This window comes from Phalacrocorax aristotelis, chromosome 10 (assembly GCF_949628215.1).
Source record: "Phalacrocorax aristotelis chromosome 10, bGulAri2.1, whole genome shotgun sequence".
Lineage (NCBI taxonomy): Eukaryota > Metazoa > Chordata > Aves > Suliformes > Phalacrocoracidae > Phalacrocorax > Phalacrocorax aristotelis.
Window position 1 is genome coordinate 21,679,673 of NC_134285.1, and position 27,243 is coordinate 21,706,915.

Consider the following 27,243-nt stretch of genomic DNA (forward strand, 5'->3'; position numbering starts at 1 on the left):
CTTGTCTGGGTTTTTTTTTTTTCCTTGTCACAGCCAGAATTACTACTCAGTCAGAGAAAATATTGTCTAAACATTTCTAGTATATATGGAATCTTAGTAACGTAGCAACCTGTCAATACGCAGAGTCCATTCTTGATTGGTTATCCTGGAGCTGAATCTTTTATGCTGTTGCTCAACAAAGCAAAATCTCATGTGGTGCTTAAACTGGAGCAGGCTTGGTGTTACCCTTTCTGGACAATGTTGAGAGGATTGATTGAGTTCTTTGTTTTCCAAAATGAAGAAAATAGCTGTAAGGTTTAAGATCCCTGTTGTTTTCTATATGCAAGAACTTTTATTTTTTCTGATAGTCTTGGGTGCTCTGAGTATGCAGAGTACAGAGTATGGTCGTTAAACAGTTTAGCTATTTAAAGGGGATAGATGAGTATTTTAGCAGAGCCCAACACTATTTGGCATTAACACGTTAGGACTCAGTAAACAAAAGGGCTCGAAACAATGTCTGTGGACAGAAAGCTCTGCAGGAAACTTAAATGAAGGAAGTAGAAATCCTGAAAAAAATTAGTAAATCAAGTAACATGGGAGCATCTTGTGCTCGGGGTGGGACTGTCAGCCTGAAGAGAAAGGTTAATCCTAGCAGTAAAAACCTGTGAGGGTTTTATTCCTAACCTCTTCGGAGAGATGCTTCATGTGCAGAGGTATTGGTAGCATCTAACCTGAGTGAGACTTTGCGAAACCTGTCAGCAATTAGCAGCAACCTCGCTGGAGCTCCGCAAAAGCCCAAACTGTGAGTGCTTCATAATGGCAGTATAAGACAGGTCTCACACTCCCAACGCGTGTGCAAAAAAGTCTTGTGTATTTACAAGGGCAGGGATAGGAGGGGACTGTTTTCCAGGAACTTTCCAGAAAATCACGATGTGTGTTTTCCTGAAGACAAGTTAATTACCATGAAATTGCAGTTGATTGAGATGATAGTGTGTCCTTTCGATTGACTGAAGTTCACTGTAATGTTAATATTTCAGCAGTTAAAATCAGCACACTGTCTTGGTAAGATGATGAATTCAGCTGGGCTGAGGGGTGGCACAATAAAAGCATGTTCTGAGTTACGGAGTAAAGTTGGCTGTTTGATGTAAATGGCTTGCCAGAAAAAATGTCAGATTGATTATTGGGAGACCAAGTGCCTCTGCACCTCTTCTGATTAGGAAATGCTGTGAAAAACATTGAGTAAAATAAGAATCATGTGAATTAAATGATGTGCAAAGATGTGCTTCAGTGAAAAACTAATTCCTCACCCAAAGCACAACACGCAAGCCTAGATTTGTAGAGGAAGAAATGTCTGATATGATTGCTCTGTTCTGATGGATTTATTTCCATTGTGGGTACCTGTGCCAATTCAGCATAAAGACTCATCTTCAACGATGTGATGTGCGTTTTCCTCCCCTTCTGTGAAGCAGACATATGTGAGCTTCGTATAGACGTGCACACTTTGAGTTAGACTCCCTGCCCAAAGTCTTCAGGCCAAACTTGGCTGAAATGTGCATTGGGTGCATGCGGCACCTGAGACTTGCAGCTGGGGAAGCAGATGTGCTGTTCCCCCAACTGCAACACGCAGCTATTGTCAGGGTAGCTGTAACATGTAGCTACCTGCACAAGAAAAACTGCTTTGTCTTTCATTTCCCCACCCCTGCCCTTGGCTTTCCTGCTCATTCATCCTCCTGCCCAGTTCCTAACAGGTGAAGCTGCTGCACTGGCCGAAGTTGGCCAAGCCCTCCTGTGCGTTCCTGTCTGTGTCACTTGCGAACTGTACCTTTGGTTGCGTTCGGGAGAACGTGACAACCCTTGCTACCTTTTGATGTCAACAAGAGTTTATTTGTTAAAATAAACACCACCACTACGTTAGATCTGCCTTGCATTTATGATAGGCGTCTGCTGTGGCTGTGCTGAGACATTCACAAATACCCCTGTTGCTTTGGGTAGCCTGGGCTTTAATATCGCAGGACTCTGGCTTCCCACCTGATCAAACAGACTTTGCTCTTCATCTTTTTGCTTCCAGCATAACCAGCCCAGTGAGGTTCAAGTACTACTATCTCACTTTATTTTGCAGCCTCTCGTTTTCATGTTTCGTTGTCAACTGATGTCAGTCACTGTAGCTCCACTTATTGTGACACTGTCCTTGCATTTGATTTATTGCCAATGACTGTAATATAATTTGGCACCAACAGATACAATGCCAGTAATTTGAGAACAGAGCGTGATTTGGACAAGTGATAGAACTGTCTGGTTTGTGTCGTTCGTGTCGCATATCCACCCCCCACTTTAGCTGAGCACTCTTTCTTGGTAAAGCAATGTTGGTGCCTATATTCTGTCAGTCACAGCATAAAGTATGTCGTAAAAAGTTTTTGTTCATAGTGCAGGCACATCAACAATGACATCATGGCAATGCCAAAATAACTAAAAAATTACTATGAGGGCTTTCAAAATCAACAGTATGATGTGACAAAGACAAAGCTAAACTAGAATGGCAGCTAGTCAGCTACCTTAGGACAAAATTAAGCTGCATTCAGCTTTTAAACTTCATTTTTATTTGCTATAACTCAAGCAAAAAATAAAGCAATACAGATACAAGATTTTTTCATATATATAAAATGTTCTCATGTAGGAAATGTCTCAACTGTGGCATTACAGAAATTCTGTCAAGAATGCGTGGAGATTTTGAAACGTGCTGATTTCTGACATTTTGAAAAGCTGGCTAAATCTTTCTGGTTCTGCTTAAAGGCAGTTTTACAGCAGCACTGGAGAGAAGCGGTAGTGTATGTGTGATAACGTACAGACGATGACTTGTCAGGAAGGCATCAGGGTGCTTCACAGCTACCACGATATGAACAGAACTGCAGACAGGAAAGAAGTTGTTTGAACAAGAAAAGGCAGGTGATCTTGATTATATTTGCAGGCATTACCTAAAACGGTTTACCAACTTTATGACTTGGCTTCAGTTTTTGAAACATGAAATTAATTCTTGAGGTGCTTTAAACACTCAGGTCAAGCATCTTTCAACCCCTAGACCCTCTCTCTCTCTCATCCCCTGTCTAGAAAGAACTTCGGGTGGGTATTGACCACTTGATACAGCTCACAGTGTATGCAGTATGCACAGTGTATGCAGGCAGCCACCAGCAACTGAAGGTCGGGGGACCAGAGCTGAATTGTCCACTGCCAAATTATAGCTTTTCTGAAAGCATCTACTGTAAGGGGACATCTCGAGACTATGTACGCATTCAGGTTTGAATTCTCAATTCCTCGCAACAAATGCTTCATTTTCTAGTACTGTTAGAATAGGTCCCTATTAAGCTCAAAAATGTATAAATGTCAGAGTGAAATTGTGGCTAGTAAACTGATTTTTTGGTAACCTCTTATTTTCAGTATTCATCAGGATAATAGAGGAGGAATGACTATGAAGCTGTGTACTGCAATAAATCAGGGTCAACAGAAAGAGAAAACCCCACCACCACCAGAGAAGACCCAAAAGCAAATCCTTTCTGTGCTTTAGACACTTCAAGTTGAAACTGTAGAAGTTTCTACCTGTTATGTCTAAGATCCTCATGTGACCTAAAGGGTTTTATGTGGAAAGGGCCTTTTTAATCAGGGTTGAGAGAACTGATAGAAGCAGGGTATATGGAAGAGAAGAAGGGTGAGCCTCTGCAGCTTCTGAAACCCTCGTGTTGATGGGAGGCACTGGCAGTTTGGTCAGTGAGGAGAGCGTGGTGGTCTGCTCTGAGCCTTGCTCCAGTGAGCAAAAGGGACCAAACAAATTGAGCCTGTTGGAGGAGGGATGCTGCGACCTATCTTGGTGCGCAGGCTTGGCCTTTCTGAAGTTTCCTACTAGATGCAGTACTTGCTGAGAAGCTGAGGCAAAGAAATACAGTATTTTGATACTGTAGCAGAGAAGAAGGGTGCTGCGGTTCCTTACTTCTTTAGCTGCCTTAGGGTCCTGGCTATTGCTGCATAACAAAATGGTTGATTTGGTAGACTTCAGCCGCTGCCTGCAGGCTGCTTGTCTCTGAAGCCAAATTGCCTCTCTTCTTGCCCTGCTTCCCCTCTCCTTTCATGCTGCTCTTGCAGGCTTAATTAGAAGTGTTGGCTGTAAAAGCACTAGTTGGGTGAATGAGTTTGCAGGGACATGTGTGTGCATTTGGCTCCTGGAAACAACAGAAAGCAAATGAGTATCTTTTGTTTTATGAGCTTCGCCTAAAAGGGAATGAAGAAAAGAAACTATCTTCAGTTATGTAAGAGGCCTTTCTGCCACAATTCCTAGTTTGTGTTTCTTGCGGTAACTGGAGTTAAGAGCACTGAAAAGAGTTCAAATGCGAATTTAAAATTGGGAATTAATTCTGATTTAAGTAAGTTCATGACCCTTGTGGTTTGCTACCTGCAAGTGTTTGAACCACAGAGGTTTACTAGCAAGGATATCAATATAAAGTATGTTCCAACTCAACTCTGAATTGGTTATCAGATATATCATTAGGAGTCTGCAGAGGGATGGGGTTAGCTACATTTCTGTTTCCCGAACAGATGCTTAGTTTCAGTATGCATTGTTAACTAAGTCAACGCAAACGCTTTTGAAAGTTGCGCTGCATGTGTTAATCACTGTGCACACAACAGAAGATGTCCCAAATTAACGTAACTGATCAAGACAAATTGCAGAGTATTTTCTCAAACTGAAAAGAAAAGCAAGGCAGGAATCAGTGACCACAGTAGCCAAACTGGTCTTTCAGTTACCCAAGGGTAGTAGAGGGAACGTGAGGAGCCTGCAAGACTGAGTTACCCTCTGGGGAGAACAGAGGACCCTTGGTCTTGTAAGCAAGTTCTGTAGAAAGAAAGGGCAGCACAGAGTACGCTGGGAGCAGCATCCACGCCACTTCATGTGAGAGAGAAGGCTCTGCAGAGAAACGCTAAAGCCAGATGTATCAGGGGAGCCGTAGTTTTAAGGAATTCACAGCTCAATCTGCCTACAGGGACATGGGAGATGGCTGTTAATGGGATACAAGAAAGATCTGGGAGTTTTGAATGTATACTTAGGCAGGCAAGAAACTGTCTTGAATATTTGCTGGGATTCATCTTTCATCACTACCCATGCAACAGCTTTTTCATAGAGAATATATTCATGCTCTGAAGTTATTACACCGCTCCCAAGAGGAGAATTTCCGTGCTCTATTGTCTTCTATATAGATTAATGGGTAAAAGAATTACAATGAAAGGGAAGGAGATCCGCACACGTAACACTGCAGCGTGGTGAGCAGTAAGAGCTGCTGAGAAGAAAGAGGCAGCTTCCTAGAACAGCACAGTGCTCTAGGCCTGAAGGTTGCGAGAGGACAGGGGAAACAAGCGTGGAGCCCTGCAGCGGAGTTCATAGCGCCAACCCTTCCTGGCACCTGTATTTGAATAATTCCCTCTTATCCAAAGTCACTTGAAATATGGAAGGAAAGGGGAGAGGAGGGTGTTAGAAATGATCAAAACCCCACAGGATACACTCAGGTTTACGCTGGTTTTGTGAAGGGAATCTCCGTGTATTGGCCTTGCAATGCAGGGCACTCGTGATGCTTCCTTTTGGAGGGAGCCAAGCCAGAAATACACTTGTGAAGCGTGCTTGATGAGCTCAGGCCACTAGCTGGGATGCAAAGGGATGAATGGGTTGCAACACCAAGTCCTCAATAAGCTCTTCAAGTGCTCGTGCCACACAACCTTGAGCGTCTCATCCCTGTGAAGAGTGCTGTGCTTATGCTGCAGCTCGCACTCTCCTCTGGGAAAAAACATTTTGTGACTGATTGAAGAGTTTTGCCAACCCACTCGTTTAACTGCAAATACTCCTGCACAGTTAAAGTCTGGGATGTTTCCCTGCACGTCCACCTGTGTGAGGTGGAATAGAGTCAATGGCACATCATGGTGAAGGTGGTGGGGTGCAATCCCTCCATAAATAGGCTGCTCTGGCCAAAAGCTTCAGGTGCAAAAGAATAATAATGTCTGCTGAGAAATAAAAGAGCTAGAAACCTTTGCGGCATGCCCAGGACAGTAGCAGTGAAGGTTTTCTCTGAGGGCGGGAACAGATTTGCTTGGTACCCTGCTGTACATGGTTAACCAACAGAGCATCCCTTGCCTCCTTTGGGCTAGAACAGCTCTTCAATGTACTTGCTGTTACTCCTGCCCCCTGCCTCTGCACAGAGAACAGATACTCTGCTGCAGTACTGCTGCGCTCCTGCTGCTGCTGGAAAACGTGTTTCTGCTACTTGATGCCTTCCTCCGCCCCTCTGAGCAGGCCTGTGGGCCCTAAATCCCAGAAGGGTTTCAGAGACAGTACTACAGGCACAGGACAACACACAGTGAAGTCAGGAAGGGCCTTGGAGAACAAATTATGTCTGCTCAAAACAATATGGTGGAGCGAATGGGGTAAGCAGTCCAGAGACAGGTATTAGCCCTGTTTCTTTTTATTCCTGGGATGCAATTTAAAGAAGTGGAAAAGCTCTGATGGGGGCTTGCAAGCCCCTTCCTACCTAGGATGCTCAGCACTGTTGCACCCCTCTGCACTGAAGACACAGGTGGAATCCCAGGCATGAGTGCTGTGCTGAGTACTCCCAACTGCAGGCCACACCTATAGCACCAGAAACACTTATCTTTGTGCAGCCTATACCCGATTTCAGAAGGCACTCGGCAGGCACCCAGCCTAGCTCTCCGACACAGCCGTCTCACCGAGCCAGCTGGACACGGCCTCTGTGGAGCAGGGACATGATTACAACCTGTTTGTGGGCTCACCCGCTGGCCTGGCAGGGTCCCATGGGAAGTAGCACCTCTCATAACACAGCTGTACATCCAAATGCTCTATGTGGATCCCAGGATGGAAAGGGGGTTCCTGCATTCCTTTCCTAAGAATTTCAGAAAACTTGAGTGCGGCTTGAGTTTCTTGCGAAGCCCAGCACTAGCCCTGTCTAGTCCATGAGGGCCTTCACCCCGTTGGCTCCGGCTCTTGTCGGTGCTCCCTACATACGCTAGCTACAGGATGGTCTTGCCCACCCCAGGCTGGTGACCAGCAAGAAGCTGGGGGTAATGAGGCTCCACAGGATGATAATTGTTCTCAAATACAGGTAGAGGCTCCTGAAATGTTGTCCAATTACTACAAGCTGGTGCTACAACTTCACAGCCAAGAGCCGAGTTGTACCTCCGTATGCAAGAGCCCTGATCTGCACAGGTGATCTCATATCCCAAAGAGGACATGGTCTGTCCAGGCCAGGCTTGTCTCCTGCTGCAGCTGCATACGCAAACCTGCCATTCCAGGCCGCAGGCCAAACTCCGGGTTACGGGTGTGGGCTGGGTTAGGAAACACTAGGATAAATGAACAGGGACACTGAGCCTGGTTACTGGAGCAGGAAAGGGGTTTTGTTCTACGCATGCTGCCTTTTAAAGGGAATGGTGGCAGGGCAGCAGTGCACTACCGTCATCTGAAAAGGACAGAGTTTAACACGGCCCAGCTCAAAGGACGGGCAGCATGAGTGGGTAAACACCTGTTCCTTGGACTGCTTCCAACCCTAGGTGTAGCAGAGGGAGCGGACAGAGGAACCCTGTCCAAAGCTGCTCCAAACAAAGCCCCAGGACACCTCTAGCATCAGTTTCTCGACACTAGCTGCTTCACTCTGCTAATCCACTGTTGCACCAGCCTAACTTGCTCATGTAACCATAGCTAAGTGGCTGTATGACCAAACTAGGATTAAGTTAGAGCAGCCTCTTGACAGCAAATTCGACTGGCGTGAGCCAGGCCCTTACTGCACGTTTACCAGCTTTTCAAAGCTTATAGCTAGATTTCAGAGAGACTGAATATGGCCCAAGAAGTTAACCAGCATTCGGCTTTTATTTACAGGGTGTGTACACATCTGATGTACGCAGCCGAACCTGCTGGAGGAGGTTCCGAATTTCATGGGTAAAGCAGATGCAACAGCAGCACATAGTGACTCAACAGCATGGTGACTGGTGCAAGAATTTTGAAGTCATGTATAGACTGGCAGCTTTGTAGACCAGGTCTGAGGAGAATATTGTGTCAGTTATAGGAGAAGTGGTAGAGATCCTGTTTGACAGCCATGAGTAAGCCAGGAACACCTTGGCTACCCCCAAGTCTGGAAGAAAACACCACACTGGGAATGGCATCTTTGGAGGATGGGTGGGGAGAAGGGATGGTTCTAAGCAGATGGGCATCTTGGAGACTCCAAATTCTGGTGTAGCAATCTTGACCGACTGGAAAGGAAAGGACACCAGAATTCACCATCACACAAAAAGTACTTTACATAGCTCTGCAAGATCATCACCACAGAAGCAGAAGGTCTACGGGGAAAAAAACCCTGGCCATTTCTACACACATAAGAGGCAAAATGCTTGTCAGTACTTTACAAAACAGAATTGTACACTGAATACTGCAAAAGTGGGAAAAATGTGCATCTCCTATTAGACAATAAAAGGTATGATAAATCACTATTTAGAGTGCTTGCCTCATTATCAAGTTCCTTAGCCAAAAAAAAGGGGAGAAAAACTCATTGTCAAATTAACAAGAATTATTCCTATTATTCTGTCACTTACTGACAAATCCAGGGAGAGAAGGCCACTATGTTTACAGTGACATTGTGAAACTTGGCTATACTTTGCTTCATTTTTTGTAACCTCCTTCCCCCAACCCCAAATGAAATTAAGAAGAAAAAAATCTCTGACTGTAGCCAAGCATATTCAAAGTGAACCTGAGTGGTGCAGACAGCTTACAAGAAGTTATGCTTACACGCCAGTGCTTCAGGCCATCACCACACTACCCCCTTCAGCACCAAACGAACATACACAGAGTCTTTAGTCTCTTATATAAAGTATTCACCAAGTCTCCCATTTACACCTTGTTTCCATGAATTAAAAAAAAAAAAATCAAGTGTTTTCTGCTCTACTTTTGAGAGACACTGCAGAAGGGATAATGGGACTTTTGCAGGACACAGCAGATGAAGCCGTTAGGCACTAAACAGGAGTGATTACAGTAGGTGTGCATTCGTAAGATTATTTCTTAATTTTCAGAGTGTATTACAGTATGTCTAAGGCTAAATTTCTTCTGAATTTTTAAAGAATTAACAGCTTTACAGCTTCCAGCAGCTGTAGCTAAGAAACACTCCTCAGGCATAAGAAAATCACTGCCATGCCCTCTACAAGTAGGGGCGGGGGGGGGGGGGGGGGGGAAATCAACCCACCTGCGGTAAGAAGTCCTTCCTCCTCATTTACATGCAAAGGGAGAACAGCGTATTCATTGTGATGACCTTTGTACTGATTCACACACTTCGCTGTTCTCAGGTCCCACAGTTTTATCTGCAAGTGGAAGTAATTGTTTGAAAGAGGATATATTAACAAAGCAGAGAGCACTTGATGGCTGATGGTCCCATATGTGGGACGACCACCCAGCTCCATCCTACCCGCCACAAAGAACAGGGATCCACCCTTGGGACTGGGATAAGCACCTGTCAATGCCCAGATACTAAAAGGAACAGAATACCCAGGACACCACCAAACCGTACCTTTCCAGCCATATCTGCTGCCATAACATAATGTTCAGCCTCAAGAAGGCGAATAGATGTAACTGCTGAGTCATGGAAGAGACGAATTGCTTTCCAGTTCTGGCCCTTGCGGTTGCGTTGACGCACATCAATGCTGAAAATCTCACCCGATCGGCAGCCATTGTACAGCACCGGGGTCTGGAAGAATCCAAGAGAAAGCAGCATACTATGTAACATCTGAAAGGATCTTACAAGTTATACAGACAAAAGCTATGTCAGGCTTTTGAGCTCTCCGGTGCAGGTGTAAAATTATTTTATTAACACAGGCATTAAGAAACAGAATTTTTCTGACACACCGCAACATTTTTCATCAAGCAACTCATTAGTTCCATGCAAACCTCAATTATTTACCTAGCTGAACTTTTACAGGTAAAGTACGTAGGAACCCAAGTCTGACATAACAGCAAAACAGGTACTGGAGTTCTCATGTTCCGATTTCACCCTTCTCACTATATCTTTGGGAACAAGCCCATTAGTATGTTATAAGGGTTTTCTTCTTGATGGAGACAATACACTGAGTGTTAACAAAACAAGCTCATTTGCCAAAACCAAAACAATTTTACACCACATTATTACTGTGCTCTTTGTACTTCCTTCATTTCCTTTTTGCCTCTGTACAATTAACAAAAATCACCTCTTGCCCCAGAGTTTGAAATCAGTTATCTTTTTGTTCACTATTCATCTGCGTACAAGCATCAGAGCCCACGAGCTGTTGTGGAACAGCTATCCAACAGTAACTGTAATCACAACCTTACATACAGCATGATGAGTCCTATCACAAACAGAACAAAGAGCCCACAAATGAGGCAGAGCTCTGAAAAAATGAGGGGTGTATGGTTCATTTTACCTGTGTGGCAAACTGCTGTGCCAATACATCACTACTGGTTCCAAATGTCTGTCGATGCCCTGTCACTACATTGGTCACAAGAACTCGTCGTGTCAGGCCTAAGGAAGAGACATTATGTTCTTTTAGCTGTGATTTGGATAGCAGCGGGAGAATAATACAAGAAGCCTTTCTCACTGAGATGGAAGGGCTTGCTAGCCTTGCAGATCACCTGTGCTGAAGCAGTTGTCTGCTTGGGGATTCAGGCACCAAGCACAGGACCAGGCCGTGGATATCTTGAAGCTGCACAGCATTCCAGGTCGGTCTCCTAGGAAAGAGGAGCAACACATGAAGCATCCATAAGATGTTAGGACAGGATTATAACTCAGAAAGCTTCTCTGGATTTCCATACTTCTTTCAACATTTCAATCTGAAGCAGAGAAAAATGCTACCCATTTAGTGTCCCTGTGCTACGCAAGAGACGGGAAACAAGAGCGGGATCTCATGACTATAAGCTGAAGACTGACAGTCTTCATAGACAGATGAGAAAATTTCACCACCTCTCACAATCATTAGTCAGAGGGCTGACCATGGCAGGAAAGAGAAAAATAACACCTGCCTCGCAACACTAAGTAAGCTCTTTGCAAGTGTAGATTAGCTAAAGACTAACCTGTAAGTCTTGTAAGTGTAAGGCCTGCCTATTTAAAAAACAAATGGTATGAGTAAGGAATGATACCCTAGATTTGACCCTTACTCATGTAGCACCTGCACAAAGTCTACTCACTGACGTAAAATTTAAATCCTCCGTTTTCACTTCCTTTGTGGCACATCCACCATGATCACACATATGTCAGGCAGCACAGGTGACATCTTTAAAACATGGTTTTAGGCAGGTTAGGTTCTATGTTGCTCCTAGCATCTACTTAGCAAGGTTCCCACAAACCAACAATTTAGGAGAGTGAATTAAGTCAAGAAACTTGGAAATACCTAAAACAGTCAATCGGAAATACTATACAGGAGGATTTTGGTGGAACTTGGGCCATCTCATTATGGTCAAGAGTTTAAAATGTTCTACAGAGCAATTGGGTGTGCCGGCCTAGTAGCCACCCATCTTCAGTGACTCTTCAAGTTCATGCTAACGCTACACATCTTTTTTTTTTTTTTTTTTTTTTTTTTTAATGGCTGCATAGATAGCATGACATTAGAAATTTAACATAGGTCCATAACTCTTATCTATCAGAGACTGTCTGAATAAACTTAACTAATCATGTCTGAGTGGAAACCAGGTTAGAGGACTGCAACGTTTGACATGAAGCATGGTTCTGGCATCTATCAAGAAAGTCCAATTAATAAAGTCCTGCTCCCAATAAGGTTGAACAAAAATATATAAAGATATAGCTACTGCCATCTGACTTAAGACATTGGATTCTCTAAATCAGTCATGCTTACACACAACTGAGCATGAGCTTGTGCAAGGAGCTATGGCCGAGACATCTACCAGCTCTCCACCTTTGATTAATCCACTGAGCATACCTGAGTAGCTACTATGAGAAGGGATTCCGTGATGATTCTAGATAGCCTATAAGGAAATTGGAGTAATTCTTGTGTGCAGCTTCTGAGCATTAGTTACAGGCCAAAGTACTCATGAAAAATCCCAAACATTTACAAGTGAGGTGTTCGCCTGCCAAAGTCAACTTCTACATCATCATCAGCTAAAAATAAACTAGTTCTTTGAATACTGCTTGTTAATCAATTCTTAAGGTAAGTTCTTTCATCTGTTCACTTCTTAAACTGTTTCAGACTTTCTAAGTTTTACAATAATACAAATGTCTCACCAGCTACTGAAGTGTGGAAATAATCTTTCCTTTGTGCTCTTTTGGTCTCATAACTGCTATCGAAAACTGGAGGAAAAAAAACCCAAAACAACAGAAACACCTTACCTGGGTTAGTGCTGCTGAACAATGATGCTGGAAGCAGACTGGCACAGCCTGGTGTTTCCGCAATTCCCATGAGACACAGCTTGCTGAAGTGAGTTAAGGAAAACAAAGATTCCTCCCTAGAACGGAACAACCTGCCTAACATTTATAACTGGGAAAAGCAAGATGCTGATACAGCCACAGCAAACAATACTTTCCCTCAGAGACCTCTGATGTGCCTTACAGTTTAGAATTAAGTCTTGACTCTTCATTTTTTTCATAGGAAAGAGCTAGAAAGAACTCCCACATTCTTGTCTGTATGTTTTCACTGCCAAAAATACAAGGTAAGAGGAATACTAATGCATCTTTCTAGTGGCAGAAAAAAAACCCAAGCCAAACACATGGCGTACAAGGATCATTCTACTCATCTTTACATGCTAATGAGACTGCGTTAATATAATTCTGTTTTTCATGGAGATAAATTGGAAAAAGGAGAGCACACATTGGGGAGGCAAGGAAGACTCAGCTTAGATTACATTAAAATACTTTCTAAAGATTATACCAGGTATAAGCAGGACTTGAAAGCTGCATTTCAAATTCAGTGGGTAAGTCTGTGACACTACTAGAGGAAAGCACAAAATGTCCAAACCAAACAATCCCCACCTACTAACCAGCTGTGATCAAGCCTGATGAACTCCTGCCACCTCCTGGATCAGTCTTGAATTGCTTGGCTTTTCCCACGAGCCATTACATACCTTTCTATGTAATTTCCTCTCTCTTTCTGCACTTTACTGGCACATTTGTTGCCTGCCATCTCCCACGTTAAAATCCCCTTTTCTTCCTCTATTCTGAACTCTGCATTGTCCACCACTGCTTCCTCTACTGCACTATCAACCTTCCTCTTCTCCTGAGACAGATCTGCAGAACATGCTCCAAAAGCTACAGAGCATGACGCCAGTGAATCGCTCCATTCTCCTCTTGCCCCAGCCAATAACAGGATGGTTTACAACAGCAACCAGCCAACCCACTTTCACAGAAGTCCACTTCAAAGAGAAAGGTAGTTGCCTAACTCCTTCTCTTATTCTTTTGCCCCAGCCAATTTCTTAACATCAGGTAATTTTGGGTATGGCATCTACACTATTAATGAAGTGGGAATTCTCCAGGGCAGGGAACATAGTCTTTCACCTACTATCACACTGGAGCAATTCTACATATATCTGCAACAGAACCGTATATCTCACTAGCTCCAACACCTTTCTCTGTTTTCCAGAAAACTTAAATTTCTGGGGCAACTATATGAGGTGTCTTCCTGGAAGTCAGTTGTTCTGCGCAGCATGATGCAGACTTGTGAAAGCTGAACAGAAATTTTGCTTTTTTAAAAAAGGATATAAAACATGGGAATCTGGATGAGTCAATGATGCCCAGCACACAGAATTCACCTTCAGACACAAGAAGACATACTATTTTTATGATCTCTTATTCAACTCATGAAAGGGTATTTCCACGCAAAGATGACATAAAACACACTTCCTTAGCCAACTAAATAGCCCAGTAATGGGTCATGACTATTTTAGCCTCATACTCCTCTTAAGTGAGGGAGACGGAACAGCATTGAGAAGTCTGCCCAAGCACAGACTCCAAGCACATGCTATTATTTAAGGGATCATCCTTAAAGGAATCTGAGCATGAAGAGATTATGAAAGCCTGTTTTAAATATTCTTCATGTACAAGGATAAAAATAATTTAGGGAAAATGTGTTTAAGCAGCAGCATGCAAATCCTAGTAATTTCTGGCCCACTGACCAGTTTTGTCAGCTATGGCCAAGTGCAACCCCGAAGCAAGCACTACCCTGGGAAGCTGGTACTTCTACATAGCCTTCCGTTCCAATTGTAGTGTATTATTCCTGAGAACTCACACTGATACTGAGGACTTCCAGAGAGAAGTTTACTGTGATTGTGCATTTATCCAAGCTTCATATTGCTAGATTCTTCCATCCTCCCCTCCTAACCCCCTCCCCAACCCTCATGCAGTTCCACCTGTGCCTCCCAAGGAACAGCATTCTGAGCATGCAATAACCAAAGGAAGCAGGAACAGACCACAGTACTTTGCGGTTTGTGAAGTAGAGGTTGTCATACATCTCCACAGTGAGAGACTCCTTCCCCAAACCACTGAGGTTGATGATACCGTATTTACATCCTCCATGCTCTACATCATTCACAGTGAATATCCGTTCACAAGCAACATCTGCCTGTAAAATAAAAGTTGTTGGTCACACTTACTGCAAACTTACAGAAAAAAACAGCTTGAAGGAGCTGCATTAGGTCTAAAATGAAACAAGACATTAATTCTGATCCCTTTAACATCATCCGCTTCCATTCATCTCTTAAAAACAGTGGCCAACTCCTTTTTATATGCATGCACATAAAAACATGAGTAAGAAAAGGGTTTAGTTCTTGAGTAACGATAAATACTCTTTCCAATTATATCAGTTCTAGACACTTACTCAGGCTGATTAGAAAGCACAGACTGGTGTTGGCAGAGGACTCAAAACAAAAATTTAAATCTTATCAAAAGTGAACGTAGAATTCTGCTGTTGGATCACAGCAAAAAGGCTGGTACTACATTTTAACTTTTATGATATTAAGTTTCTCACTCCCTTCTGGCTTCAGCTACCTATACAGTGCTCTGTTTACGAGGCCAGGAGCCGGTCCTGCAGAGGTTTCTACATAGGTTATGGAAGATACTTGCCCCAGAGAGCTCTCCTGCACATGTGGTACCATCAAATCCCATAGAAACTGCCTTCAGATCATGAGATATAACATTAATGATGATGTTTACATAGACTCTGTGGACCACATACTTTGCCATTCCCCAAATTCTTCTCTTCCAATTTCTTCTTCTTTCTCTTAATTCTCCCCACTTCCCCCCACCCCGGCTCCACACTAACTATCCACTCAACTCCTGTTAATTTCAAAGAGAATGTGTTGATCAGCTTAAAAAACCAACGAACCAAACAAGTCACTTTCATATGCAACCTTTTCACCATTTTCCTTCCAGGAAAGGAACAGCCTCCTCCTACCTATTTAAAATCACCGAACACAGATTTTGAGAATGGACACACCAGAAATAATGCATCTTTGAAAGCAAAATTTGACCTACGGTATTTGATTACAAGATCCTGAATTTTCACTGGATATGAGCTCTCTTTATCCTAAAGACTTAACAGTTTTCATAACATACCACAATTATTTTAAAATTATTGGTTCCAGCAACTGAGGAATCTGGACTGTGAATTTCTATCTTCCTCCTCTGCATGCAGTTCACTTTTAGTTCATGGACCAGCCTGTAAAAGAAGCAGGGGGGGGGGACAGGGAGAAGAGAGAATAATTCAGGTAAGCCCAGGTTTAATGCTGATGAAAATAATTCTGGATAGGCTATCCAGAACTGCTTCTCAATCACAGAAGATAAAATGTCTGAACAACTAGCAGGCTGCAATTTCACTTATAAAACCTGTATCTTCCACGTTCCTGGAGTTTCATCCCATTATTTTGAACTCCAGTACATCTTCAGTAGCAGAAACAACAACATAGAAAATGATTTGCCTTCTGCGCTGTTACTGAATCCGAGCATCACAATTCTAATGGGGGACAGGGGGAACGGTCACCTCAGTAGAAGAGCATTCATCCAAAGGAAAGCTGCTTTGTATTCATAAAGCACAATGTGGCAAAACAACATAAGTTGAAAAAAAAATGTGGAATTTTAAACCCCAGTTATCCGCACTGGGAAACCTCCTCTTCATTTGAATTCTCATCACTTTAGTATTCTGATTATAAAAGAATATAACTTTTTTTTTTTTTTACTGTAAGTAATATGTTCTTCTTCGTCCTAAGCGGAACAGTAAGAAATGCAAAAAAACCCTGGCAGGAACAGTTGCACTAAAAGCAGAACTTGGTATTGGAAACAGAAGACAAAGTAAATCATTGTACCTGCAATAACTTGTAGAGCTGAGCAAACCCAGCTGCCTTTTCTGTAACAGTGTAGACGAGTTCAGTCCAGCCCTTGTTGTTTTCTGGAAGGGAGTAACATGAAAGTGTACTCAGTTATTTGCTTGTTTACGATTCAAACATGGCTGGGCATCTTAGATGTTTGGGATATTTAGGTAACTTTTTTCCTCTAGCCTACATACATTAAAATTTTCAGAATGTCTATAAAACACATTCCAGCACTGCTACAGTAAGGAGACAAAAGAGAGACAAGAATATTTTCCTGTGAGATGCAGGGTGCTTCTGTAAATACAAAACCTGAAGGAAAAAAACCTGAAAAACAACAGCCATTGTTTTCGCTTGACATAATCAGCAGTACCAACTTGAGGTGTGAATTCACCTTCTGGTTTCACTATAACACCTTAAATTCTTACTATACGGCAAGACTCTATCACAAGACTGCTATTAACTACGCAGCCTTACTGCTGCACTGAACTACTTTTCCATTCATCATTTTTTAAAACTTCACAGCAACGCTTTCTGGGGACACCAAAGCAGAGAACTTTGCAGAGTTATGGAGTAAGAGATCTTTCTGATAACACTCCGACAAAGCAAGTATTTAAGAATCAAAGTGTCCTTATCTGGGAGTCTAATTCAGATGTCTGACTCAATGGCCAGATTTTGAGAAGAGATGTATATCCACAGTTCCCATCAACAGCAACGTGGCCAGCAGCGGCTTAGTATCTATTAAGCCTAAACTGCTCATGGAAACAAATAAAACAACCAAAAAAACTAAAAGCCAAAACCAAACCAACAGCAGCACTTTCACAGTGAAGACTAGAGAGCTGAATGGCTGGTTGAAGTCAGAACTTCATTACCCATGGAGAAAAATACTGCTCGCTTCTTCCGAATGCCAGCACATTTAAGCTGAGCTCTGATTTGTAAAGTTATAAGACATGGCTTTCAGATAATTAAAAGCCATCCTTGTTAGGTATTCTACCCAAGTTACCAATATGCAGCATCAGTACTAACTCTGCTGTAACACTTATGAAGAAAAACATACAGGTTTTCCAGGCGTAAACATAAGACCCGCCTTGATTCTACCCATCCAAAAAAATTCTTCATGAAAAAGCTATTTCCACAAAATATCATTAGCATTGTTTCTTCAGAGTCCAGGAATATGATCAGTAAATATATAAAATGTGGAAAACAAAATCAAGACCCCACTTTGCCAATTGAAGGCAGGGATTTGAAACCTGGCATCCAATGTCCTGACTCAAGTGTAACTGTCAGACAATCTGCAATTCTAAGCACAGCTCCTGTCTCTTTACAAGTTTTCTGTCTGTAATGACCTGCTTTCATTCCTGTGTGGAACAGCCAAACAAAAGGCTTGAAGGACTATAAATTCTCAGCAAAAAGAAATTATCATTTCTTCAGACAGTTTAGGGAACTGCACCACAGTCAGGATTGAAAGGCTGTACCTTATAATCTGTCCTGGGCCAGGGTAGAAAAAAAGACTAATTGCAATCTTTTCCAGAATGTACCTTCTTTTGTTTTTCTTCCTCTTCTAAGAGTCTCAGTCTTTTGCATTCCATCGCCTTGTACTGAATGCTCTCCTTGGTGAGTGGGTTGTAGTTATTATGTCCAGGCAGTAGGCGAAAATAGCGGTTCTTTTCTGAGTCATAGTAAAATCCCGGCAGTTCTTAAAGAAAAAAAAAAAAAAAGAAGTGGCAAAACCCAGGCAAAATCAAGCGAATAACTAAGTTTCTTTATTGCTCTTTGACATCCCACATCTTCACGGGAATGTCAGATTCACGAGGCTCAAAGCTCTTGCTCCCAAGCAGGTCCCAAGCACGATACACAGATTAGGATTAGATGACAGCAATTTAAAGGAAAAGAAAAAGATTATTTATAGCTTTCAAACGCAGTGCCATTACACAGGTACCGAAGGGGTGTCACCACTGACCAAGACGAAATTCAGACAGATGAGAGAAGCACAGAGGAAGAGTTGCTCCAGAACAAGTTACCTTTCTTTATAAATCAATCATGAGAGACACTCTTGGTTAAAAGACATGGTAGGACAGTCCTGAACAAACAAACACGCACCTCAAAAAAACAACAACAAAAAAACTACACCCAAAAATCACTGACAATGAGGTATCACCCAAACGAAAATAGTGATTCACTTCTCTGAACAAGCCACTTTTTCTTCAACACGTAGGAGAGATATAGATACAATCAAGAGTACATTTGGACAACACAAATTCTTCCGCCTTCCACATCCTCCAAAGATGAACTGGGATGAGAGAAACATTCAATTTTAGTGCTTCACTGCCCAGGTAAATTCAGAGACAGAAAGGCAAAATACTTTGATAGATTCATAATGGTACATTGCCTCAAGACAAGGGATTTTAGTTAGAAATGTGAGTGTTAACATCTTCTTTTCAAGAGGTTTTATTTAAACCTTTACCTACAACCAGAAATTGTATTTGAAGTAACCTCTTTTTGCTGCTGCTGCTTACAGTTCAGCTCCTTGTGCCCGTCTTCAAGGTTTCAGCTTAGCAACAAGTGACCAAGATTTATTCAGGTCAACAAAAATATAAAGTGCACTGCATTTAATATACAGAATCTAAACTTACAGCAATAAATGTCTTGCAGGATACATCTAATGTTCAGAACCTCTTAAGCACAAAGAGGTGATATACTAAAAAGGTCCCTTTAAACTCTGGATTCTTCTGTTGTTAAGAGGTTATAGAGTCAGTGGTGTTTTAGAACTCCTGTGGTGGAGAAACATATGTTCCCACAGGCCTAGCTTTTGCTAGGGTTCTTTAATGAGTCAGGAAAACAGAATGCAAACAGGATATCTTCCTCGATAGCATTGCTACTGCATCAAGTCTGGTTTCACCAGTGAACTCCCTGATGACGAACAAACATTTAGCCAGAGCGTACTTCTTACAGACTATGCCTTCAGTGTATTTTTGTAAAGACAGATGATTCCCTCCCCCCCGGCCCAAAGTGGTGGATTGTTGTGTCTTCTAAAAATACTGACTAAGTAGATGCAAGTTATTTTTCATATGCTCTCTTCTTTTCTTATTTCATGTTTTTATTGAAAAATATATTTTATAAACATCTTCAGGACACAAAAGAAAAGAAACAAAGTTCATCTTCTTCCCAAGCAACATTTCTGGAGGGAGAAACAGAATTATCTTTTTTCAGTTTATATCCACTTCGCTAAGCACACAAGATTTCAAACATGAGAAGCACTTGGGGACCTGAAAGTGTATTAGGCCCTGCCCTTTTGAGCCTCACTTACCACATCTTTTTGTATCACCCCATGTTACTTCTCTCTACAAACTTTACTGCTTGTATCCGCCCCTTTAATGCCATCCTATTAAAGCAGCTACTACTACTTTTTTCATTCAGGCAGCATAATGACACTGATTTTTGACCCATAAACATGGTTTCTTACCTGGTACTGCAGAGTTCTGTGTTAAAGTGGATGAAGAAGGATCGCCACTGCTGCTGGGGCCTGAGTTCACTGCGGTCTGTGGCTCCTCCTGTTCTGGCCTAAAAAATCAGCGTTGCCTTCAAGACAGGCTCACAGTTGTCCTACCCATCTTTCCCACAAAGAATCTAGAAAACATCTTGTTGGCATTAACGAAGTAAAATTTTGCAGGGCTGTGATAAGTACACTGTGTGTATCACCACACACTAAACAATGAAAATAAAACAGTAAAAATACTCAGCTTAAAAACCTCTCAATAACATTAGAGATAGCAACATCTTAAAACCCTTAATTAACTTGCGAGAACATTAGAGGTGGCTGCTAATTCTGCAAGTGCCTTGAACTCTTTTCAGTGAAAGATTAATTCTGGGCATTTTACCATAACCACTGATTAGAAGAAAAGCCCACTCTTGAAAGCATGTAAGTCTTCACAGCATAAAGTGAGAGACGGCGCAGGTAAAAACACTGATGTCAGGTCAAAAATATATTACCATTCTCTTCATGACAAGAATTTCTTTGATGAGGTTCAGGGACTTGCAAAATAAACAAAAGCTTAATGAAAACTCCAAGAAAGAAGAGCCTCTGCTTTTGTAGTAAACAGGACACCCAGAGTTTTCTTCTTTCTGAAGTAATTTAAATGGGCACATTCACTACTGATGAGCAAAATTCCACTGGGATATTTTCTGACTTGCCTGTACAGTTCTCACTTTTTAAGACAGGTCTTATTACATGTCATCTTAAAAGCATGAGGCCAAGATGTTTTGCAAGAGTCATAACTTACTGAAAACAAAATGACACAGAAGATCTAGTTCTAATACCAGTTCTCCTGCTGTTTTTTTATACATCTTTGAAAATAGTTAAAGAACATAACTGACCTACAAGGGGAAAAAAACCCGCCACCAAACCCAAACACTTCAATTTAAAGCTTTTTAATAAAATCTTTTTCATTCCATATTCACTGAATTAGGGCCCATTTGCATTTCTAACTTTTCTTACACAAATACAACTAACAGGACAACTCATATATATGTGCATGTACCTTTCTCTCTAAAAATACATTTTAAAAGATGCTTAGAGTATTAAAGCAAAGGATTAGCCTCTTTTATTCCTGCAAGAGGCACACGGGAAAGAGTCATAAAAATAGCTCAAACACAGGCAAATATAAATTCTAAAGTTTAAAATGTACTTTCCTTAAAGAATCCATTTTCAAGGATTCCTGAGACCTTGTTTCAGTTTCCTGATCGCTAGAAGTGGTGTTATTACCATATAACTTGACACGCTTTTAAACTTTCAGGAAGATCCTTTAATGAGAATTTTTAACTAGTAGACACTGAGGCATAAAATACATGGGCAGGTGAAATGAAGCACTTACAAACATTTTTCTTGCCTAAACTATCTTTGCATACTGATGAAGAGTTTACAGACAATCAGGCACACCTGAATGGCCTAGCTAACGGAGCCACATCTCAGTTTAAAAATCAATATACAGCTGTGAATATATGACAAATTTCCAGAAGTTAATGCAATCCTTCTCCCGCTAGGGATGACAGATATACAAGAAGTACTGTCCACTAGATTTTCAGGTGGCAACCCTACCAGTTCTAGACAGACACCTTATGGGCTTAACCCATGCTAAGCACAAGCTGCATATACTTGCCATTCAGTATGGTTATTGTGTTTGGGTCTTCCGTACCGATGGGGACAATAGCCGTGCTTGCGATTGTTCCAACCATGCTTTTCTTTGCCTCTCCTGTAGTTTCTCTTCATTTCTACCTATAAAGCAAAATTTACACACATACTTCAATGCTACTTGCCTGGAACGGTCTGACATACAAGATAATCTCTTAACACAGCCTCTTTTCAACCAGTTTTAAATAGCTTTGCGGTGGCCTAGAGATCAAAAACCAAGGAAGCACGCTGAGGAAAATAATTTGCTTTTAAAGGGAAACACTTTCAAGTCCAAACAGCATGAGATCTTAAAAGGAAAGAAAGGCAGACCTGCACCACCGGCCGCTGAAAAAGCTAAGGTACGCGCCGAGCACCTCCTGCACGGAGGACTAATAAACACCCTCTTGCTAAGCTCTCGCCTTCGTAGGTCGGGGTCCTAGAGCCGAGCTGAAGCCGGCTGTTACCAACCGCCGGCTCTCCAGGGCAAAACGCTCCCGCCCAAGCGCAGGGGCTCCCTCAACGCCGGGACAAACCGGAGCGACCAACGGCGGCCTGCCCACCCCCGCCGCGGGCCTACCTGCCTGCCCGCCCGAGACAGGGCGGTAGGAACAGGCGGCCCGCGGCAGCCCGCTGCGGGGGGCTCCCCTCGCACGGCAGCCAGGCCGCACCGGCGAGCCCACAACCCGCACCCGGACACGGCTCTGTAGGCGACCCGGCCCGCTGCCCGCCCGCGCTACAGGCGCTCCCTCACTCCCACCGGGCCGGAATCAGCCCCCACGGCTCGGCTCGGCTCGGCTCGCCCCGCCGCACTGAAACTAAAACTAAAGCTAAACCCGACATGAGGCGGAGGCGCCACGACGACCACGCACCCCCAACCACCGCACCCAGGCCGCCCATCACCTCCGCGTTGCGCCCTGCGCCTCGCCGCTTCCACCCTGCCGCCAAGGCTCCGCCCGCGCCCCGAAAGGCGCGCCTGATTGGCCCTCACCCGCGCCTGGCGCTTGACGGACGCCTCATTCACCATACAGCAGGAGACCAAGCCGGCGCGTGCGCCCCGCAGAAGGGCGGGTCTACAGCGACTGATAGGTGGGGGCGGGTCTCGCTTGCGGCTACTGCTGCTGCTGGCGGGGACGCTGCGGGCTGGGGCGGGCTGGGCCTTGTAAATAAAGTCCGGGTCGAGGAGAGTGAGGGTATGGAGTTTTTGGCGAAAAGGAATAATTTAGCACGGTAGGGAGGTAATGGAGGGTGGGAAGCGGCAGCCTTCAGGCGGCTGAGGGGTGAGGGCCCCTGACGGGAAGCGTGCTGCTGGGCGGCGGGCAGCCTCGGACCCCGCTTGTGGCGAGGGGAGGCACTGGGCTGAGGGGGCGAACGGGTGGGGAGGCCTCTGTGCGGTGAGGAGGCTCAATAGTTGAGCTCTGTGAGGGGAAGCGCGTTCCTCCATGAATTGGGGCTGAAGGCAGTGGCTTTGTAGGGCATGGTGGGGGAAGGAGGCAGAGAGGTATGTTTCTGTGGGATGGGGCTTGAAAGGGTACAACTGCTTTTTCTGGGCCTCTGGCCAGAAAAAAGGCCATCCTTTGGCTTTGAGGAGCTAGAAGCTGTTACAGCCTCTCTAAATTCCTCAAGAGTCTAGAAAAGAGAGTGGTGGCTTTAAAGTGACCCTCCAAGCTGAGGACAAGAGGAAATGGCCTTAGGCTGAGTCAGGGGTGGTTTAGGTTGGATATTAGGAACAATTGCTTTCCTGAAAGAGTGGTCAGGCACTGGAGCAGGCTGCCCAGAGAGGTGGGGGAGTCCCATCCCTGGAGGAGTTAAAAAAAATGTGTAGATGTGGCATTATGGGACATGGCTTAGGAGGCATGAGGGTGTTGGGTTGATGGTTGGACTTGATGATCTTAGAGGTCTTTTCCAACTGTAATGATTCTATAATCCAGTTGCTCAAATATTTTTTTGGGCCTTCTGGTGCTGGGCAATAAACAGATGGGTTATACTGAGGCATTAGGGCAGCTTTGGGAAGCATGAAGCAAACGGGCAAGGTGGGAGAATAAACTCGGGGCTGCAGCAGTCAGTAGCAGGAAGAGATCAGCGCTCCTCAGTTGGTCAGCAAAAGCTGAAAGAGCAACAAAATGATGTAGCTGTAACCACCACCTCTTTGCAGTCATTGTAAGAACCCCCTTCTCTTTCTAATCCTTTATTAAAGGTGTCCTTAAGTTAATTTTGTATAGTGGCCTTTGTCTTCCCCTTCCTGCTTATATAGCATCTAGGAGTAAAACATTAAAACCAGTATGGTACAAATGTTTATTCCTCTGATGGATGATTAGGGTTACAGCAAAGCAGGAGCTATACTTCACACACAAAAATGTGGAAAAAACAGGGTTTTAGCCTCTTTCCTTCCAAAAAGATAGGGCTTGTTAAATCACTTTAATAATTTTAAATAAGAAAATGTCAGTACTGGGAAAATAGGCAATGGATTTTTACTTCTTCCTTCAAATGTTTAGACCTTGCACAGGTTTGCTATGGATACTTGGCAGGAGAGTAATTTTTGGAAATGTTCTGTCTCTCACTCACTTGGTCTGTGTTTTAAGTTCAGAAATGCAAAGAGTTAAAAATAGCCCAGGGTAGTATGCCTTTGAGGATATGGACAGCCAGAGAATTCACCAGCAGCTTTTATAGTTTGTGAGCTCCATTTCTTTGCCTTTACAAGGCAGACCGCCAGCATGGTCTAATTCCAAGGCATTTTTCATTGATTAGGCATGTTTCTCATAGTGGTTTAATGCTACTGATCCTTAGCTTCCACAAGACAATTTTGAACTTTAGTACAGTAACAGGAGAAGAGTGCTTGTAGAAAGCTGCATCAGCAGCCCTTTCTGTGAACTGTTAAGTTGTTAATGCTGTCACTGGTGTAGACTGGATTCAAAATGATGGGTTTTATGGTGTTGGTACTAGATGGTCTGTATGTAAATTTGATGCTGATACACCTATGCACAGCATTCTAGGCAGTGGGTTTTTCTCCTGTAGGTAGGAATTCAGAATTTCTGATGTTTTACAGGTAGTGTTATACTCTGTTTCTTTTGTTGGCTGTGTTATATCTTTTTAATTTCTGATGCCAGTGAGCAATGTTTGAGATTCTGGGACCAATATGCTGCTTGTAAGCTGTGGGTTTGACTCCACTGAAATAGAATTACCATCAGGGAAGAAGTATGTTAAATGATTTGTTTTCTCACTTGTCTATGAATTTCCATAGCAAGTATATGCAATACAAGAATAGACTGGAAGATGTTTCAGAGATCACTGGTTTTCTGTGTGTATATGTATGTATCTAAAGGAAATATACAAATAAAATACACATACCACTCCTATATTGTTCCCTAGCAATTGTTTGTCTAACCTCTTCTTAAAGCCTTTTGGTTTGATTTATTCTGATTATTTTATTATACCTCCTGAAAGATTTTCTGATGTGTTACCTGAATGCTTATTGCTGCAATTTAAACCCATTACTGCTATTTCTTCTGCCTTCTGTTGATACAGAAAACAATTTATTACCTTGTTCTCTGCAATCATATTAGACACTTGAAAATTGGTAATGCTGTCCCACTTGAGTCTTTTTTTCTCTAGATTAAAGAGGGGCTAAAGAATGCCAATTCACTCAGATATTACTGATGACAACTCTTACCTTTGATCATTCTTGTTTCCTTTCTGGACCCTTTCCATAGGGAATTCATATTCGCTTGAAGCGTGTTCCCAAAAACTGGATGTACCACTACCTAGCTGAGGCCTTCCTAGCACTGAGTGCGTTTTGCAGGCTGTGGTCACGTTTGAGAGCTGTATGATGTTTTACAGCTGCACAACAGTGTTAACTTTGGTAAACCTTATGGTCAAAAAGGATGTGGGAGTTCCAGTTTGAGAACTGATACCTGATCAGTTGTTTTCAGTCAACGTTTGTGAAATTGGCTGTGCTTGGGCTGATTGCATTTGAATGCTGCTCAGCTCAGGCTGGTTCTTAGATTGGTTAGGGACATCCTGACCTGCAGAATGCACTCTGCCATCAAGTTGTGTCCTGCATTTGTTCTGGCTGTTTTTCTGCTTATTTGGCTTGAGGGACTGGATTTATACCTGCGTAGTCCATTAAATACATAAGTTCAGGCTATATTTACTTAGTTTCTTAACTAGGTTTAAAATACAATTGTAAATTGCATTAAAACATTCTGTAAAGACCAAATTTTGTTAATAATATTAGAATTTATGGTTTGAATGTAGGCTTAAGATTATTGTAGTTTAGTGAGTTGCCTTTCAGCTGGACTGCAGTACCTGAACCTGTTCATTCTTAGCAGTCATGTCTGAAAACTACAATTAGTTTGCTGAATCTCCTTTTGTGCTGAGGCTTAAGCTATGTATTTTATCTCATGCTTGTTGGGGCTAAAACTGCATTCTGCCAGTTGAAGCTTAGCTTACATAAGGCAACTCATTAAGCTTTGGTAAACGGAAGGTGTACCTGGGCCCATGAACTACACAGGGCTTGTGCAGGGTAATCAAAAGCAGGATTTTGCCTGACAGTAGAGTTTACCCTTGTTCTAATGCTCCTGAAATCAAAGCAGTTGCATTAAGAGCCAATATAACTTTGTATGCTTACTCTTTGCATTATGAGCTGCAGTAGTCCTGCAGTAATGATGTCAAAGCTTTTAGGTATTTTTGAATGTGAAAGTTGCTGGTTGACTTTTTTGTCTTAGTTCTCAGAATATTATGCTGTCCAGCAGGCTAGCTCTGCTGTTAATGCTGAAAATCACTTTTGGATTCTCTTTCATCAGGTCTCAAAGGAAGGAACAAACTGCTGCAGCACTTAAGGTGATGAATTATCACAGTTTATATAATGATTAATAACTCGCTGCGTTTATCCTGTATGTGTGGTTTACTTTTTAAATTTTGTTTTGTTTTAAATCTCGAGCTCCCAAAGCAGTCCTGGTGGTCTTGGAGGTGCAGCTCTCCCTTCAGGGTCTGCTGGGTGGTGTAAAGTCGGGAGCAGAGCTGATCCGCCCCAGGAGAGGGCAGTAGTGCACTTGCACAAACCGGCCCTCTCTTGGCTCTGTAGGGGACTTCTGGATCTCTTTTGTACCAAGTATCGAATTCCTATAAAAATCAATTTAAAAAGCAGAAGTACACCAACGAATCCCTTTGCAACACTACTCAAAGTGTATTTATTTGTATTTATAGCTCAAAGGTCCAGGGGCACTGATGTTACGTACTTTAACCAGAATTCTCTACAAGTAAGAAGGGAAAGCTTATTTCTCCTGATATATCAGCTTTGTCTCCCCTGCTGGTCGGAGGTATTGAAAAAACATAGAAAAGTTGATGAATAAAACTGAACTTTCACTGGATTAGCTAAGAGGTTTTTAAAAATCCAGTACTTCGGGCTGTTAATATGGCAAGGAGTGCTTGTATGCTAATAAGTGACTCCTGGAAATCTTGTGGTAGGTTCTGTATATATCAGCTCTTAGTATTTCATATATATATGCGTATGCAATTTTTTAAAGTTATCAGTTGATATAAATTCAAATCGTGCTTTGAGACTATGTATGCAGTCTCTTCCTTTCAAGTATCCTTAGCAGTGAGAAATATTCTGGTCAAACCTTGCCTTCTCTTCAGTGCTGTTGTTCTTAATGGAAGTGTTCAGGTATAATTTACTGAATATTGTGCTGATTAATGAATTAATATTTTTTCCTGTGGTATCAAAAGGAATAAAAAGTCTCAA

The 27,243-nt window shown here is 42.7% G+C and overlaps 1 protein-coding gene across 2 annotated transcripts; it reads right to left on the reverse strand.

Annotated features, from left to right (window-relative positions):
• Window positions 1–7,856: 7,856 nt before the first annotated feature.
• DCAF4 (DDB1 and CUL4 associated factor 4) lies at window positions 7,857–22,476 on the reverse strand. Of its 2 annotated transcripts, XM_075105732.1 has the most exons (14): window positions 22,404–22,476; window positions 21,493–21,608; window positions 19,800–19,897; window positions 17,875–18,032; window positions 16,334–16,416; window positions 15,588–15,690; window positions 14,452–14,595; window positions 13,737–13,786; window positions 12,372–12,451; window positions 10,664–10,759; window positions 10,456–10,553; window positions 9,570–9,746; window positions 9,249–9,363; window positions 7,869–8,265 (listed from the first exon to the last, which is right to left on the reverse strand). In XM_075105732.1, the coding sequence occupies exons 2-14, from the start codon at window positions 21,600–21,602 to the stop codon at window positions 8,072–8,074; spliced, it is 1,506 nt and encodes a 501-aa protein (XP_074961833.1). In that variant the 5' UTR covers window positions 21,603–21,608; window positions 22,404–22,476; the 3' UTR covers window positions 7,869–8,071. The 2 variants fall into 2 exon arrangements, with proteins under 2 accessions (XP_074961832.1, XP_074961833.1); XM_075105731.1 differs by lacking the exons at window positions 21,493–21,608; window positions 22,404–22,476 and having other exon boundaries at window positions 7,857–8,265; window positions 19,800–19,905.
• Window positions 22,477–27,243: the final 4,767 nt, after the last annotated feature.

Coding starts and splice junctions, on each gene's coding strand:
- DCAF4 (XM_075105732.1), bottom strand. CDS start 21,602: ATGAAGAGAAACTACAGGAGAGGCAAAGAAAAGCATGGTTGGAACAAT. Junction 12,452..13,736: donor CATCCAGATTCCCATGTTTT/ATATCCTTTTTT, acceptor TCACTTCAGCAA/GCTGTGTCTCATGGGAATTG. Junction 10,760..12,371: donor GTTCAGCAGCACTAACCCAG/GTAAGGTGTTTC, acceptor CCTCTTTCCTAG/GAGACCGACCTGGAATGCTG.